Here is a 16,680-nt window from a genome sequence, read left to right as displayed (position 1 = left end):
CCTGTTTAAAAAACGCTGGTGAATAAACTTCGAATGAATAAACAAATCCACCCAGTCACTTTTATTTCTGCACTTCCAATGCTGTGCCAGAAAAGGCAAAGTCAAGAAAGCAAGTGAAAGTCACCCCTCAGTAAAAGATCTTCCCTTACCGGTTTTATCTGAGGCCCTCAACAACAGTCCCACTTCAAAAGTAGGGAAGCCCACAGCAGGCAGCGCAAGGTACTTTTCTGGAATCACCTTGGGTTAGCTTTGAACAAACACAGCGGGCTGGCAGGCTTCCCGGGAAGCTCAGCGCATGCGCAGTGCGCCAGGCGTCTGGGTTCCTTCCTGCGGTGCCACCCGGAAGCCACGGCTCAGGCCCTTCCCCCTCTCTCCGGTCTCGCCGGCTTCGCGGAGCGTGCGGGGCCGGCCCGGCGAGGAGGCGGGACACGTCGGCGCTTCCACCACCTCCGCCGCCGATCCTCCAGTTCCAGCTGCTGCCGCTGTCGCTTCCCGAGGCTGGGTCAGCCCTCGGTCCCGGCGGCTCCAGGTGCGTTCATCCAGCCCGGCTCCTGCTCGCACCCGCCGCCGCCTTAGCTGTCCCGGGCTCCCCGCCCTACTGCCGAGATGGCGACACGTTCCTGCCGGGAGAAGGCTCAGAAGCTGAACGAGCAGCACCAGCTCATCCTGTCTAAGCTGCTGAGGGAGGAGGACAACAAGTACTGCGCGGACTGCGAGGCCAAAGGTAGCGCGGTCGTCGCCGCCCCTTGTCCGGCCTCCTGCTGCCGGTGACCTTCCCGTCGCCGCGGCGCCCCGGAGCCGGAGCGGACGCCGCGGCTGTGCCGGGTCTGCCCCAGCCCTGACGGGGAGGGGGGCGCGGGGTTCAAATGGACTCACCTCCGCCCACGGGCGCCGTCCCTGGCCCCAACCTTTTTCCCTTTCCGGCCCCGAGGTTGAACCAGTGCTCGCGTCGTGAAGCTCGGACCCGGTATGGGGCCGGGGCTGGGGCCGGGGTGAGTCTGAGAGGGCGAAATCGAGCACTGGCCTGGGCAGTGATTGGAGAGTTACAGGGGATGATGCCCTTCTCCCGCCGTAGCTCACAGGTGCCTCCGTGGGTGGGGCTACTCTTAAGTCTCGGTCCGCGCCTCTACCCTCCTCGGTAACTTCATCCTCCTCCTCCGGGCTCTGATGCTCGGTATCCCAGGTGGAGCTCTACCTGCTTGCTCATCCAACAGCTTTATATAGGGCTTTTGCTTTTGCTTCTGCTTCTTGAGAAAGAGTATGGTTGTCCTTTTTGGTGGGTTGTAGTTTTACCGAAGAAAACAACTAAGGAGGAGTCTTTATTATTAGTATATTTTAGTTTGGTTATTAGCCAGAATGAACAGGAATTTCATTACAAGAGTCTCTTGGACAGTACGCTATGTTCCTGAAGATTTTAATAGATTTCCTCTGACCAGCTTAGTTTGGGAGATTATATGGACACAGGTTTGTGTACCCCATGAACGTTGAAAGTACATTTTAAAGATCCAGAGATGAAAGAAACCTAATTTTAGTTTGTTAAGTTGGAGGGCTTTTGGCCTCAGCCTTTGGAGGAGGTACTCTGCTTTTAGCCTATATGTTTTGGGTTTGGAGGTCTGATTTATATTTAATGTCTTATAATTAAGCTCATGGGAACAGGGTTTCAGATATTTAAATGTGGTTAGGAAGAGGTCTTGCTTGTTTGTGAGAAAACAGGTAGTTCTCCAAAACAGGAGTTAAGTCGGTCTTTGGGAATACCATTTAAGAATTCTGTTATTATTTGACCCTGAAGCTTTACCGTTCTTCCACATAACTGTATACATGAGTTACGTTTCAGTAGGCTGATGTTTGATTAGACAAAGCCACACAGCATCAGCAAGTTACTTTACAACCATAACTGGTACTGGATTACTGTAACTAGGCCATTTTTGGAGCACATTACAGTATAGTAACTTGATTGAACCAACATAATGTTTATTCTATTCTTTCAGTTGATGAATTGAAAATGCCTAATTATTGTAGTGATATTTGTTTATCTGGTAGTATGCGTGTGGGTTTTGGGGGGGAATACTTTTCTGTATTGAGACTCTTGCTCACTCATCACTGCACTGATAAAACACTGAAAAATGAGCCTTAAATGTCCTCAAAAAGAAAGAAGCTGAGCTTGTATGGTATGAATTTTGAGTAATGAATGACATTACAAGTTAAATAGAGATGTTAGTAAATATGAAATCATTAAAAATAATGTTTCAGTAATTTATGTATAGAAATAATTGAAAAATAATTTTTGTTCAAATTTCCCCCCAAAAGTACTTCATACAAGTGCTTTCTAAAATAATTTATAGGTATTTTAAAAAATTTATTTATTTTTAGGGAGAAAGAGAGGGAGAGAAACATCAGTGTATGGTAGCCTCTTGCACTCCCCCCTCCAGGTACCTGGCCTGCAATCCAGGCATGTGCCCTAGCTGGGAATTGAACCAGCGACCATCTGGTTTGCAGGCCAGCACTCAATCCACTTGAGCCACACCAGCAAGTACAATTAATTTATAGGTTTTTAAGGCCATCATTTACCTCATGTTAACATTTTCATTCACTTTTTTTGAGGTGGGGGAGGAGAATCTTGCACTTCTCAAATTATTGGGTTGACCAAAAAATCTGTTACGTTTTTTTCATAAAGTAAAGACACATTTTTTTGTTTTCACCAGTAACTTTATTGATCTGGATATTTTGAGTTATGTTGGCTATCTCCTGCTATTGGCTTCTAGTGGGTAGAGGCCAGGGGTGCTGCTAACCATCTTCCAGTGCATAAGGCAAAATTATTTGGCCAGAATCTGAATAGTACCAAGAAACTTCACAAACCACTTTTGCTATGTTTGATCAGTCACAGCACCTTCTCCATACACTGCACGGTCTTTTTTTTTTTTTGCATTTCAGTTGCATTTTTACCATTCTTGAACTAATAAAGCATATATGCTGAAAATGTTGCATGTAGTCCTCCACCTTCAACATTAAAATGGCTGCACAAAAATTCACCAATTTTGATAAGTTTTTTTGAATGCATACTGAAATGACAGCTGTCACAATACAATCTTACCAAATTATTTTGAATGAAGTTAAAGAAAACTGAGCACTACTAGAGCCATCAAATGGAAAAAATGTAGTGGGCTTTTTGGCCAACTCAGTAGCACAAAAGTTTTATTTCCTTTGACCTAAGGGAGAGGGAGCATCAGTTTTGCTTACTATTTGCATTTGTCATTGAGGTCAATAAATATATTGAATAAATGTCTTTTTAATTTTATTTTTGTTTGATCTTTTGTTTGTGGGTTTGTTTTTGAGAAGTAAGGCAAGTGGGAGAGGATATTATCGAGAGTTCAAGGGTGCAGTGTGAGGAGCACAAACTCCGTGGCCGTGATTTAGAAAGATCATTAGTTGGTTTTTTTTTTGTTGCTGCTAAATCCAGAATAATTTAAAAATGATCTTCTAAAGTATTTCACTGTTTTATCTTAATCTTTCCAGAGGGAAAAACCACAGTTAAGGATACATTCTGGTTTAACTAGACTTGCTTTCATGGTTGTAATAATCAAAAAATTTGACATGATTGCACAGCTAATGTAATTACATGTATTTTGTAAAGTTTTTTGAGTCATTGGTTGAACCCATTTATGAGCTCTTTTGGTAGCATTCTTGGCTTGTTACTTGATTTTGAATTTATTACTATATTTGCCAGACAACATAGTAAATGTAGATAGTGAAATTTAGATTAAATTACTTTTAAAAGATAAGTTTAGGGTCATAGTCTACAGCTCAGTTATTGTAAAGAGTTTTCATATTGTATATATGTATATTGGTGTTTTCTTCACTGTCTAGTAAACTCTACACCAAGCTTTTCATGTATTTTGGAGCTATTTCCTAGTTAACTGTCTTTCAAAGAGTGCTTCTTCCATTGCTGTTTGAGAACATGTGCCCAAAACTGAAAGTTTAGGGCTAGAGATTACCGTATTCTGCTGACCTAAAATAGTTGGCAGAGATATGTCAATTGGATTTTGACATTTTCTACTGAGTGACCAGTGCGTGTTTCCTGAATTGACAGTATTTAGGAAGGAATGAAGGAGGTAAGGGTGACATAGGTGCAAGCTTCCTGTTACTGATACTCTTACCAAATTTGTTAAGCACCTAGAGAATAAGAACAGGCAGATGGAGAGCTTACTTTCTCTTCTTGGCCTCATTCATGATTCTGTTGGTTATTAGTTGGTGGCACTTTATGGAGCAGTGAGGAGTTAGAGCCCCTTGCCAACTTATTGTTTAGTTTGTAGTATTTAAACTTTCATCCATAGTAATGCTAGGTTTGATTCTGGATATGTATACGTTGTCATGAAAATGTGTCTCTCGTGAAATGTTCTGGGGTAGTCAGAATCGAGGTTTTGGAACCCTAGAGATAATTTTTGTTTTATGGGTCTTGTGTTGAGATGTTAAGCTCCTTGCCTAGATCAAACACTCTTTCTTCATTCCACATATCTTGACCGGAGGGAATGCTGCTAAGCACTGTATTGGCTTGTGGAGCTAGAAGAATTTGTAAGACCTAAAGGAGTTTGTTTAGTGGGGGTGGCATTTTTGCAAATTAATTATTCTAAAACAGTGTGCTAAGTGTTACTTATAATAATGGTTGTAAGAAGTACCTTCCTTTCCATTTATTTTGGGCTGCTGTTTCCTTTGCATTCTGGCTTGTCCATAGCTTGTCTTCACAGATTTTAGAATGCTGCCTCAGGGCCTTTGTGTGTGTTGTTCCTTGTGCCTAGGAAACTGTCTAATAATTTTTGCCTGATTAGTTTTACCTATCTTCCAGTTTCTGCTTAAATGTCCCTTTAGGGGAAATGTTCCTCCCTGGTATCCCCAGATTAGGTTAGGCTTCCACTTATACATGGAAGCACACCCTGAATCTTTTATTACACCTATCATAATTGTAATTAAACATTTTTGGATATTTATTGGATAATCTGTATCCTGTTGCATTACATCCATAAGGGAGTAGACCTTGTCTGTCTTGTTTTGGCTTATATCTCCAGCCCCTCCACACAATGTATGACATGAGATAGGTAAATATAATTCAGCAGATATCTTTTGAATGAATGAATGTGATTGAGCACAGAACCAGGGGTAGGCAGTGGGCTCTATGGAAGAGAGCGTATATATGGGAGTGTGGAGTGACTTCCCTGGGGGACTCTCAAGGAGTCTTGTTTGGGCTAGGTTCTGAAGGTGGAGTGGGATTTCATGAGATGGAGAAGGAATTAAAAGACAGAGCCCATAAGGTCCAAGTATACAGAAGAACATAAGAGATTTTCATGTTGCCCTTTCTTTTGCAAGTTTTCTTTAAGCATGGTCAGATTTCGGGGTGGCAAATTAGAGAAAGTAGAGTGAGAGATTGCAGGCAGGTCACCTAGTTTTAACAGTAGCCCAAGCAAGAGTATAAGAGGTCTTGAACTCAATGTCAGTGTGCTGTAAATCAGGGTATGAGGCAGGAAGCAGAACCACTGTAGTCCTTTTAAGGAATAGGATACTGCAAACATCATTGGAAGGTCTGGAGGAGCAATAGTTGGGGAGCCACCGCTGGACTGCTTTTCGTGCCACACGATATTGCCATTGCTGCCAGTACTTCCACTGCTGTGGCTGCTTCTCACCCATGAAACTCGTAAGCTGGTGAGAGAACTGGGACTGTGGTTATTGAAGCTGTTCAATGTGTATTAAACATTTTTGTCAGTTGCCTTTGCTGTAGGAAGATGATTCTTTGCCACATGTGTGTCTTCCACATGAAAAAAATTTGTAGACTTGTGTCAACACCTTGCCTTCCAGGGACTCTTAGTTTTCTGACCTCTTCAAATACAGTAGTAGAAATGTTAAATGGAGGTTGAAAGACCCAATACCTGAGTCTACTGCAGGCATTGAGGATGGAGATCATTTTTTAAGTGTTTGATATTGAAGAGTTCTTATATGAACCTATTTCAAAGTAATCCATACTAAAAAGTTCACCTTGAGAAACTGGTGTTTATGATGATATTGATGCTTGTAGAACAAATTCGCGTAAACCTAGATCTGTGATTATAATTTATCTAAAGACACTTGACAATCTAAAAGTTCCCTCACAGTGCTAAACTTCAGTCTGATTGGTCTTTCATTCTGGTAAGATTATACAGAGAGCCCTGGTGTCAGCTGGGATGGAACCTCAGGTCTCTCTTTGATTCATTAGTTTAAAACTTGGACTGTATGTTGTCTTCCTCCTTTTTTTCCTCTTTCAGTTCTTTGTCTTTCTTTAAAGATTAGAATATTCTTTTATTGATTAATCTTTTTCAGAGAGAGGGGAAGGGAGGGAGAAATTGAGAGAATCATCAGTGTGTGGTTGCTTGTCAAATGGCCCCCACTGGGGACCTGGCCTGCAACCTAGGCTTGTGCCCTGATTGGGAATCAAACTGGTGACCCTTTCATTCGCAGCCTGTGTTCAATCCACTGAGCTACACCAGCCAGGGCTTATTGATTTATCTTAATGATTGATTTCATTAATTGAGGAAATGTATATCTCCTTAATTCTTACTGTCAAAGATATATACAACCCTTATTGAACTATGAGAATGTGAACCCACGCTGTCTTTAAGGCAAAGTCAAATATTTGACATTCTAATCATACATTTTATAAACTCAAGTGTTTTCCTGCGCTTGCTGCTGAGGCTACTACTAATGCTGCTGCTGCTGCTGCTGCTGCTACTACAACTACTAGTTTTTTCAGTGGATGAAATCAACTCATTTTCCCTTCCATTTCTCAATAGAAGATCAAGGAAACTTGGAGGCCATATATATGCCAACTAGCCCTGGCTGGCGTAGCTCAGTGGATTGAGTGCGGGCCTGCGAACCAGATGATCGCGGTTCGATTCCCAGTCAGGGCACATGCCTGGGTTGCAGGCCGGTTCCTTGCAGGCTAACTACCAGCAGGGGACGCACGAAAGGCAACCATACATTGATGTTTCTCTCCCTCTCTCCTTCCCCTCTAAAAATAAATAAATAAATAAAAATGCCAACTAACTGCCTTACATTCTGACCACTGAAGAGTTGGTTTAACAGACATTTAATTTTTTTGGCAAATGGGTATTTTCTACAAAGATCAGAGACCATGTCAGATACTGTTGTGTGTGCTAAAAAGTTTTGGGGAATAGTCCACAGACTAGTTAGGGATCTCAATAGACATGAACAATGATCAGTGAAATTCTAATCTGTGTGTAGACTGTAGATTCATTAAGTTTAGTGATGATAGAACTTAGTGTGACTTGGAGGAGGTAGAACTTTAAGGTTGGAAGTAAAAAAAACACCCAACTAATAATATTACATATATACATATGAGTTACATAGTGCTTTCTTCTTGCCAGGCACTGTTGCAGACACTTTATGTATATTAATTAACTTAATCCTCAAAATACCCTTTTGAAGTAGGTAATATTATTATCCTATCTTACAAACAAGTAAACTGAGGTACACAGAACTTAAGTAACTTTCCCAAGGTTATACCACTAGAAAATGATCGAGCCAGAAAATTTTTCATTAAAAGAAAAAATTTTGTCATGGCTACTATATTCAGGCACTTTTCTAGGAGCTGGGAATGAAGTGGGGAACAAGTAGATAAGGGACTATTCTCTGAGGATCCGATAGTCTGTCGGTCTATTGGATCTACTAATCTATTGAAAGCAGCCCTGACTTGCAAGGCGTCTGACCCTTGGCTGGCATCAGAGAACTTGAATTTGGGGAGGGTCTCACACCCTAAGTACTAAGAGTCAGTTACCTAAACTGTTTGTATAAAGTGTGGTTTATGCTGAACACCTGCTTTCCTCTGGGACTCTGGAATTTGCATATGTGCTAGGCTAGGGTACCTCTGTGACCAGCCTCCCCCCCCCCCCCACGTACCTCTGCAATAAAAGACCTAGGCACCTAGTTTCTGATGAGCTTAATTAGAAACATCTTACACTTGTTGTCAAAACTCACCGTTGGGTGAATTAAGTGAGTCCTCTGCAACTCTGCTTGAAGGGGTACACCTGTATGTTTGTGCCTGTTTTCTCCTGGATCTCACTTCATGTACTTTTTCCCTTTGCTGATTATGCTTGGTATCCTGCTGCTGGAATAGATTATAGCTGTGAGTACAACTGTATACTGAGTCTTGTGAGTGGTCTTTGCAAATTACTGAACTTGAGGGTTGTCTTGGGCCAACATAATTGATAATGTATGTTTTTCTCCAATATGTTGTACAGGACATGTTGGAGTCACAGTATATCTCAGCCAGCACTAGAACCTAACCTACTAGCAAGGGTACAGGCCAGAGGAGCAGGTATGATAATTAGAGGAAAAAATGACTTTATTGTGATGATATGAAGATATACAGACCCTGGACTGTAGGGTCAGCATTTGAACCCAGGGAATCTTTCCATTGTCAGTGCTTGTCAGTTCAGTGGCATGAAAGATAAGACATGCTTTTGCAGTTGAAATTTTGTGCTATATAAAAGGTGATTGTTGGGAAGACTATCACCTTCAAGCTGACTTAATATATTTCTCAGAGTTTATTGTTGTGGCTTTGTTTTAATTTATTTCTCTGCATTAAATAGTAGAACCACCATGACTTCAGAATACTAATATAAATAAAATAAAATATTTTTTCTGATCACTAAACTTTATTCTACAAATTGAATTTGTTGACAAATCCTTAATAGTACCGTTTTTTTGTCTCCCTTGTAACTTCATTTTCTGTTTCTGTAGTTATGTCCTTAGGTACTGCTCATCTACCATAGCTTTTTAAACCATTAGATAATACGATAGAGTTGAAAGAACACTGGCCTGGTTAAGTTAGTAAAGCTAGGTTTGGGCTCAGGCTTTGCCTGTGACTTACTGGTGGTGATCCGTTGTCCCTGTTCTCATTGAGCCTTACTGCAAAGAGTTATTTCAACTGTGATGTGATTTGTGTGCTTTCCTAAATCCTGTGCCTCATGTCACTTCCATGTCAGTATTTATTATTGTTAATTTAAAAAGTATTCTGTTATTGAGGGTTACTATTTTTGTGTCTTAGTGAACTTTGGATTATGATAAAGTCTTTATATTTTTTAAAGATTTCCATTGATGACTTAGGTCTTGCTGAAAAATTAGATGGTATTATCTTTAATTCTCTCAAACCATATCATATGACTCATAGGAATATTCTTCACAGGTTGAGGAGTCCTTGCGTTTGAAACTTTTTTTAATGCTTTCTTGGACAAGAATAAGATCAAAGAAAGCAGCACCTCTTCTAGTTACCTACTAAACCAGAACCCCATTTTATTAATCAATTTAAAGAAAAGACCTATAGGCCTATTCACTCAACATGTACATCTATCAATATCAGTGTTTTTTACTTATGGTGTTAGGTTAGGGTTATGTTAACTCTGAATGACATTTAGCTATATTACTGGGTAGAGGTGATTTTAAAAATTATTTCACATAAAACAGAGCTTAGGAAAGATGCTGTTAGAAATATGTGCCTATTTCACATATAACTGAGTGGTAAATGGGAAGATTTTGCGGGTCCAAAAAAGAGTGAATTATGTGTTTTTTAGTAATTCTCCCATCTGTGCCCTCTTGTATTTCCCTTATCCACCAGCTCTGCCCCCCTGCACACACAACAATTTTTGGTCTCCATTTCACAAGTGACTGATGATAGACCTTAAGACGTCTGTCATTATCTTTTGTAAAGAGTACACTTCAAGGACCAGTGATCACATCAAACCCAAACGTAAACAGAAAATAAAAGGGTTTTGAAAATTCTGTGGGAAATCGTATGTAAGATAGCTGTATCTTCCAAAATGAGAAAATTCAGAAAAATTAAGGTTTAGTCTAGATGTTGATGCATTTCTACTCTTGAAAGTTGCTTTTGGTGTGGGATGATGATGGTGTAGGGTGCCCAAAAAACCCCCAGCAGAAGTACAGTATTATGTTGAAGTGAAATGATCATCACTGGGGTATTTTCTACTGCTGTTATAACAAATCACCACAAGTTTATTGGCTTAAAACGACAGAGTTTATCATGTTACACTTTTAATGTTAGAATCCAAAGTGAGTGTTATGAGCTAAAATCAGAGGTGTTCCTGGAGGCGCTAGGGGAGATTCTGTTTCCTCATCTTTTCCAGCTTGTAGAGCAGTCATCTGTGATGTTTGCCTCATAACCCTTTCCTCCATCTTCAGGGTGTCATCTTCAGATCTCTCTCTCTCCCCCCCTCTTCCTTTTCTCTCCCCCTTTCCCTCCCTTCATCCTTTCCTCCCCTCCCCTCTCCCCCTTCCTCCATCATTACACTTCCTTAATTGGCTCATTTTAAAACCCCTGTCATTACATTGTATTTATATGGATAATCAAATGGAAAATCATTTAGGGTCCTTAACTTGCACACCTGCAGAGAAAATCTGTTGTGTGAGGTAACATGTTTATTATAGATTATAGGGATTGGAACATGGANCCCTCTTCCCTTTCTCTCCCCCTTTCCCTCCCTTCATCCTTTCCTCCCCTCCCCTCTCCCCCTTCCTCCATCATTACACCTCCTTCATTGGCTCTTTTTAAAACCCCTGTCATTACATTGTATTGATATGGATAATCAAATGGAAAATCATTTAGGGTCCTTAACTTGCACACCTGCAGAGAAAATCTGTTGTGTGAGGTAACATGTTTATTATAGATTATAGGGATTGGAACATGGATGTCTTTGAGGGCTGTTATTATGCTTACAAACAGATTTGTGATAAAAATTGTATATTGAACCTAGCTTTTTAGAAAAGGTTACTTCTTTAGATATACTTAATATGGCATCAGATGAAATGAATACAATTTAAAGCAGCCATTTTCTCTATTTAAAAAATACCATGCATGCAATAGTAGTCCTCTTGGGGACCACTCTGTATGGTTTCGGAGACTGGAGACTGTAGCCCCGTGAGAGCAAGCCTTGAAAGAGGCCAGAAAGTCTCACTGGAAAACCAGGAAATGCAGGTGTCAGGCATTATGGGAAACCAACACTTAGGGTTCCCCATGGGAAATCAGGCGTGATAAATACATTGTATCCTTTGAAGCTTGCTTTGCTTTGTATAGCCCTGTTGATATAAACCAGATGTTTAAGTTCAAGGCATAAGGAGTGAACTCCTTACCTCACGAAACATGTCTTAAAGACCATCTGGCATCAGCATGTTTCACAGACCCTGACCTATGACAAATCTGTGTGTTCCTTTAAATGTTATCTATAGATAATACCTATTTTTGTATGACTATAGCCTCTTGACATTGATTGATGAGCTATGCATATATGCTGTAAACCCCTGCACATACCATTCCCAATAAAAGCCGTTTGGGAGAAGGGCTCAGGGCATTCTCCACCTGAGGAAATCGCCACTCCCTATCCCACTGGAACAAGATTGTGTCCAGGATGACTTGTTCTCATCTGCAGCGGCTGGGAGAGCTTCGTGGGATGGAGTTCTCCCACATCCGGTGCCCAAACAGGGACCAGTTAGCAGCACTAGTCAAGGTGAACATAGAAAAACTAATGATTTCCATATACTAGCAAGCAATAGCTGGAAGTTGAAATAAAAATTACATTTATAATAACAAAAATATGAAAATTGAGAGACAAATTTAACAAAATACAGGCAAGATTTATATGCCAGAAACTACCAAAGATTGCTGAGAGAAATTTAAAGACTACCCGAAGAGGTGGAGAGATATATCATGTTCCTGGATTAGAAGATGCAGTCTTTCTTTATGCCTAATCTGTACATTCAACAGCACTCCAGTCAAAATCCCAAATCCCAAATCCCAAATCCCAGAAGGCTTTTTTCTTTTTGTAGAAAATGACAAGCTGATTCTAAAATTTGTAAAGAAATGCAGAGGCTCCCTCAAAATCTAAACAGCTTTGAAAAAGAACATTGGAATTCTTACACATCTGACTAAAAGTTGTTATTGTAGAACTACTGTAATCAAGACAGTGTGATGTTGGTGTAAGGACAAATATAAATTAATGGAACATGATAGATGGTCAAGAAAATAGACTTGAATATAAGGTTAGTTAATTTTTAACAGAAGTTCTAAGATAATTCAATAGGAAAGGAACAATTTTAACAACAACAAAAGAATGTACCTTGATCTTTACCTTTCACCATGCATAAAAGTTAAGTGAACAGTAAATCTAAATTTAAGATATAAAACTATAAGCCCTGGCTGGGTAGCTCAGTTGGTTAGAGCATTTCCCAATATACCAGGGTTGCAGGTTTGATCTCCAATCAGGGCACATACAAGAAGCAACCAGTGAATGCATAAAGAAGTGAAACAACAAATCCTACCTTTTCCAATCAATAAATAAAAATTATAAGACATAGGTTAGTTTTGTTTTTTAAGTTCTAAACTATAAAATTTTCCAGGAGAAACCGTCTGGGACTTTGGATTAAGCAAAGATTTTTTTGATAGGACACAAAACCACAAATCCATGAAGATAAACGTGAGAAGGTGGATTTCATCAAAATTAAAACCTTTTGGCCCTGGCTGGTGTGGCTCAATGCCACTCAAGGCTCGAAGGGGTGAGTACCAGCCTGTGAACCAAAAGGTCATTTGTTTGATTTCCAGTCGGGACACATGCCTGGGTTGTGGGCCATGTTCCAAGTGGGGGGCACACGAGAGGCAACCACACACTGATGTTTCTCTTCTTTTCTTTCTCCCTCCCTTCTCCTCTCTCTAAAAATAAATAAACAGAATCTTAAAAAATAAAAAACTTATGCTTTCAAAAGACAGTGTTTAAAAAAAAATCAAAGCTATTCCACAACTCCAGGGCTACCTCGGCTCTGTGTTTGCTCTCGCAAATGGCCTTTATCCTGACAAAATGAAATTCTAAATTTCTTTTGAAAAACCTAATTAAATAACTGATGTGTTAAAAAAAGAAAAAATTTATAGGTTGGAGAAAAAATTATAGTGAGAAGGGCTTTCATTTAGAATATATAAAGGAATATTGAGACTAATTGAACAAGGTAAAACTGTGCTTGAATGTTCATAGTGGCTTTATTCGTAATAGCCAACCACTGGACACGACTCAAATGTCTATCAGTTGGTGAATGGATAAACAAACAGTGGTGCATCCATGCAGTGGAATAATACTTTGCAATATAAAGAAGCAAACGAGTGATATAGTCAGTAACATGGATAACTCTTAAAAAATGTTAGTGAAGGAATCTATACACAAAATCCTGCATAATTCAGATGCTCCTTGACCTTATGCTGGGGTTACGTGCCTTTAAACTCATTGTAAGTTGAAAATATTGGTAAGTAGAAAAATGCATTTAATACGCCCATTCTACTGAATATCATAGCTTAGACTAGCCTACCTTAAATGGGCACTTATATTAGCCCACAGTAGGGTGAAATCATCTAACATAAAGCCTAGTTGATAACACAATTTTGAATACTTTATGTAATTTATTACATATATCACTTTGCACCATTGTACAGTTGAAAATTGTAAGTCAAATTGTCGGTTGGGGACCATATGTGATTTCAATTATATGGAATGCTGGAAAGGTGAAATTTGTAGGAATAGAAAATAGATCAGTAGTTGCCAGGGGTTGGGGGTGAAGGTAGTAGCTGTTAATCAAAATGCTGTACCAGTATATTGTTTTATTCATTTGGTGAAAATAATAGTTGCTCTAGATTATATAGCAGGTTCTCAACTATTTTATTTGAATCCATACAACATTTATACTCCTAAAATTACTTTCCTCTTCTATGAAAATAAATTTAATGGTTTGAGTAAAGATTTTGCAAAAGCACTATTCTTAGATCCTGGCTTAAAAGATGAAGAATCCTAGATTGGTGCCTGTTATTCCCCCAAGTCTTTTAGAATACTGATGAGTAGTTTAATGTAAATCACTGGTTTAACTTTGGTTTTCTTGAGACATTGTGTTATTCATACACGGCTCTAAAGTTCCTTGTGACATCTTTAGAATATCAGCTTTTTGGTGCCTCTGAACTGTAGGATTTTCAGATAGGCTCGATGATAATTTATAAGTATGTAATGAAAGTACAGTCTGTAGACAAGGCTGTCATAATATTGGCCGGAAGAATACCACTTAAGTACTTTTAACTTCAAGGAGCTATATAACTTTTTATTATATTGGATTTTTTTCAAGAAAAAGTTTATTTAGCAAGTCACAGAAGGAGTAGTGAGCTGAAGAAGAAACCGGCTCAGAGCCCTTGGAGCTTAGGAGTTGGGGAGGGAGGACAAGCAGGGGAGAGAGAGAGAAAGAGAGAGATGCCTTGAGAGACAAAAGAGGAGAGGTTCTGGCATGCGGGGCGGGGCGAGGAGTTAGGAAGGGAGGGAGCCTTGGGGAAGATGCGGGGGATGCACAGGCCTGCTCCATAGAGAGAGCTGCGCTGATACTGGAATTTTTGTTGTGAGATCAGTGGTCCGCTTCCTAGGACTTGGAAATCCTCATTTCGGGAAGATTCAAGTCATAGTAAGCTAATCTGGACCCTTTCACAGGGAGTTTTAAGATTGTGAGGTTTCCTTCCAGTTTAGTAAACCACTTGAGATAGGGCTATGCCTGCTTAAATCTCTTCCCAGTCCAGAAAGTAAAGTAGGATCATATCTTTACTAATCATGAATCCACTACAGCTTCTTAAAATTTGTGAAAACACTAAAATTAATTTGTTAATTGGTTGTACATATAAGGGATTCCTCTATCATAGATTTGGAATGATTCCCTGGTTTAGCCAAAATGAGTTATTGCTCTATTAATATGCCCTTTTCCACACCTAAACTCTGAAATTTACGTCTTTTAATAATTCTTTCCTGTTGTTGAGTAATACTATGTTTTGATCTCAACAGAATGGCAGATCTTTTTCCTGAGATTAGTTTGCCTCGATAATGTAGGGTTCATGATAGTAGGTCCCGATGTATATTTGAATAAGTAAATCAGGACAGAATTTTGGAATACATTTAATAGTTGACCAAATACTTTTGGAAGAAAGCATGAATTTGATCCTGTAGATAATAGTGAACTTCATTATCTTACTATAAGATATATATAGTATATATCTTACCTTTGTCAAAAACCATAAACTGCATGCTGAATAAAGCAAAGCTGTAAGATTTGATTTGCAAGTCTTTCGACCTGTAAGCCAGGAACGCAAGGGCACAGGAGCAGTGAATTCTGAGATGCTCACAGACTAAGGGATAAACATGGGAATTACTTGGCTTGTTTCAGTTGATTGGTGGCCTAGTGTCTTCTTTCTCATTTGGATCAGGGTAGCTGAGTCAGGAGAACAGGAAGTCCTGAGGTGCTGTGATCAAACTTGGTATTTGGGGATTGGCTGCTATCCTCTACTGATTTCTGAGAGGAGCTGTAAATTTCTGTGTGGTTTGGTTGAGTTTCTCTTATGTGCCTTTGTTGACCATCTCCATTTGGTTCCTGATAAGCAACTCCATTTTAGTCTGCTTCTATACCTTCTAGTCTTGAGAGTATGAAATCACATCTTAACATAGATGGTTAGATTTTAAAATTAGCTTTGACTAGTCTTTAAAAGCTTTTAAAATAGTATATATAATTTTAATATTAACAGCCCTATATAATTATTCTTATGAAAACTAAAATTTCAGTACCCGAGAAGAATCAGAGTTCATTAAATGAAAGAAACAAGAGTTTCTGTATTTTAACCTGTTCTACTTAAAATTAAATCTAATGTCCCTAACAGTGAACAGGGTGTAGGTAGATATTCCTCAACTGTTTCTCCTTGGCAACATGGTTTCCTGTATATGGTTTTAATGATACATCTGTATCATCTTAATAAGTGTTGACATGTTAATAGGACCATGATGATTATTGCATGCTGTAATGTATATGAAGCATTTATATAGAGTTTGATATATAGTAGGTTGTTGGTAAATGTTGGGTTTGAATCTAAGGCCTGTGTGATTAGACCCCAAAACAACTCTGCTCTTTGAACAGCAGTAGAAAAGAACATGGTTCAGTATCATCTGAAATGTGTGGAATTAAAACCAGGTTTCTGCAATCTCTTCTTATTCTGTATGCTTAAGTTTCAAAGATAAAGGTAAAATAAATACAGTCTCACATACAGTGTCATTACCAAACATTTCAGCTATACCCATTTTACTAGGCATTTAAAGAGGAATGAGGCATGGTGACTGCTCTCAAGGTGAAAAATTGTGCTACTACTGTGTTTGACTAGGGCACTTAGCAAATGTTAATTTCCTGTCCCAGTTCTCTTTGAGAGTTTTGTGTGTTCTGCTGTTGTATAAGTAATTTATACAGTTCCCCAGCAGTCTCAAGGATGTTAAATGTTCCCACATTAGAGATGGGAATTCCGAAACTTAGATAGGTTACTAACTTGGCCAAAGATGCCACTGGTGCCAGGATTCTAACTGAAAACTTCCAGACTCTAAAGACCATGATGCTTCTTCTAATGTCAGATGTTTGTCTCGGTGTGCTAAAGCAGACCATGAGGAATTTTAAGAAAACTATTTATCCACTTTAGACATTCCTGGCTTGAGCCCTTTCTTTGCCTGCTTTCCTGTGGACCTCCCCTACTTCTGCCGGGTTCTTCCTGTGACTTGCAGAAAGGGAAGGGCGCTGGGTCTCGGAGGAGCC

The 16,680-nt window shown here is 39.5% G+C and overlaps 1 protein-coding gene across 2 annotated transcripts in view; it reads left to right on the top strand.

Annotated features, from left to right (window-relative positions):
- Positions 1-350: 350 nt before the first annotated feature.
- SMAP1 (small ArfGAP 1) overlaps positions 351-16,680 on the top strand; it is a 147,658-nt gene continuing 131,328 nt past the window's right edge. Inside the window, exon 1 of one of the 2 annotated variants that reach the window (XM_037034362.1) lies at positions 351-724. In XM_037034362.1, the coding sequence (XP_036890257.1) occupies positions 607-724 (118 nt within the window). In that variant the 5' untranslated portion in view covers positions 351-606. The remainder of the gene's footprint in view (positions 725-16,680) is intronic. The other variant, XM_037034363.1, reaches the window with a different exon arrangement.

This window comes from Sturnira hondurensis, unplaced genomic scaffold, assembly GCF_014824575.4.
Source record: "Sturnira hondurensis isolate 20B ecotype Veracruz unplaced genomic scaffold, ASM1482457v3 Scaffold0022136, whole genome shotgun sequence".
Taxonomy (NCBI): Eukaryota; Metazoa; Chordata; class Mammalia; order Chiroptera; family Phyllostomidae; genus Sturnira; species Sturnira hondurensis.
Note: the sequence above shows the minus strand (reverse complement) of the source record. Positions and strands in the feature narration are given on the sequence as shown.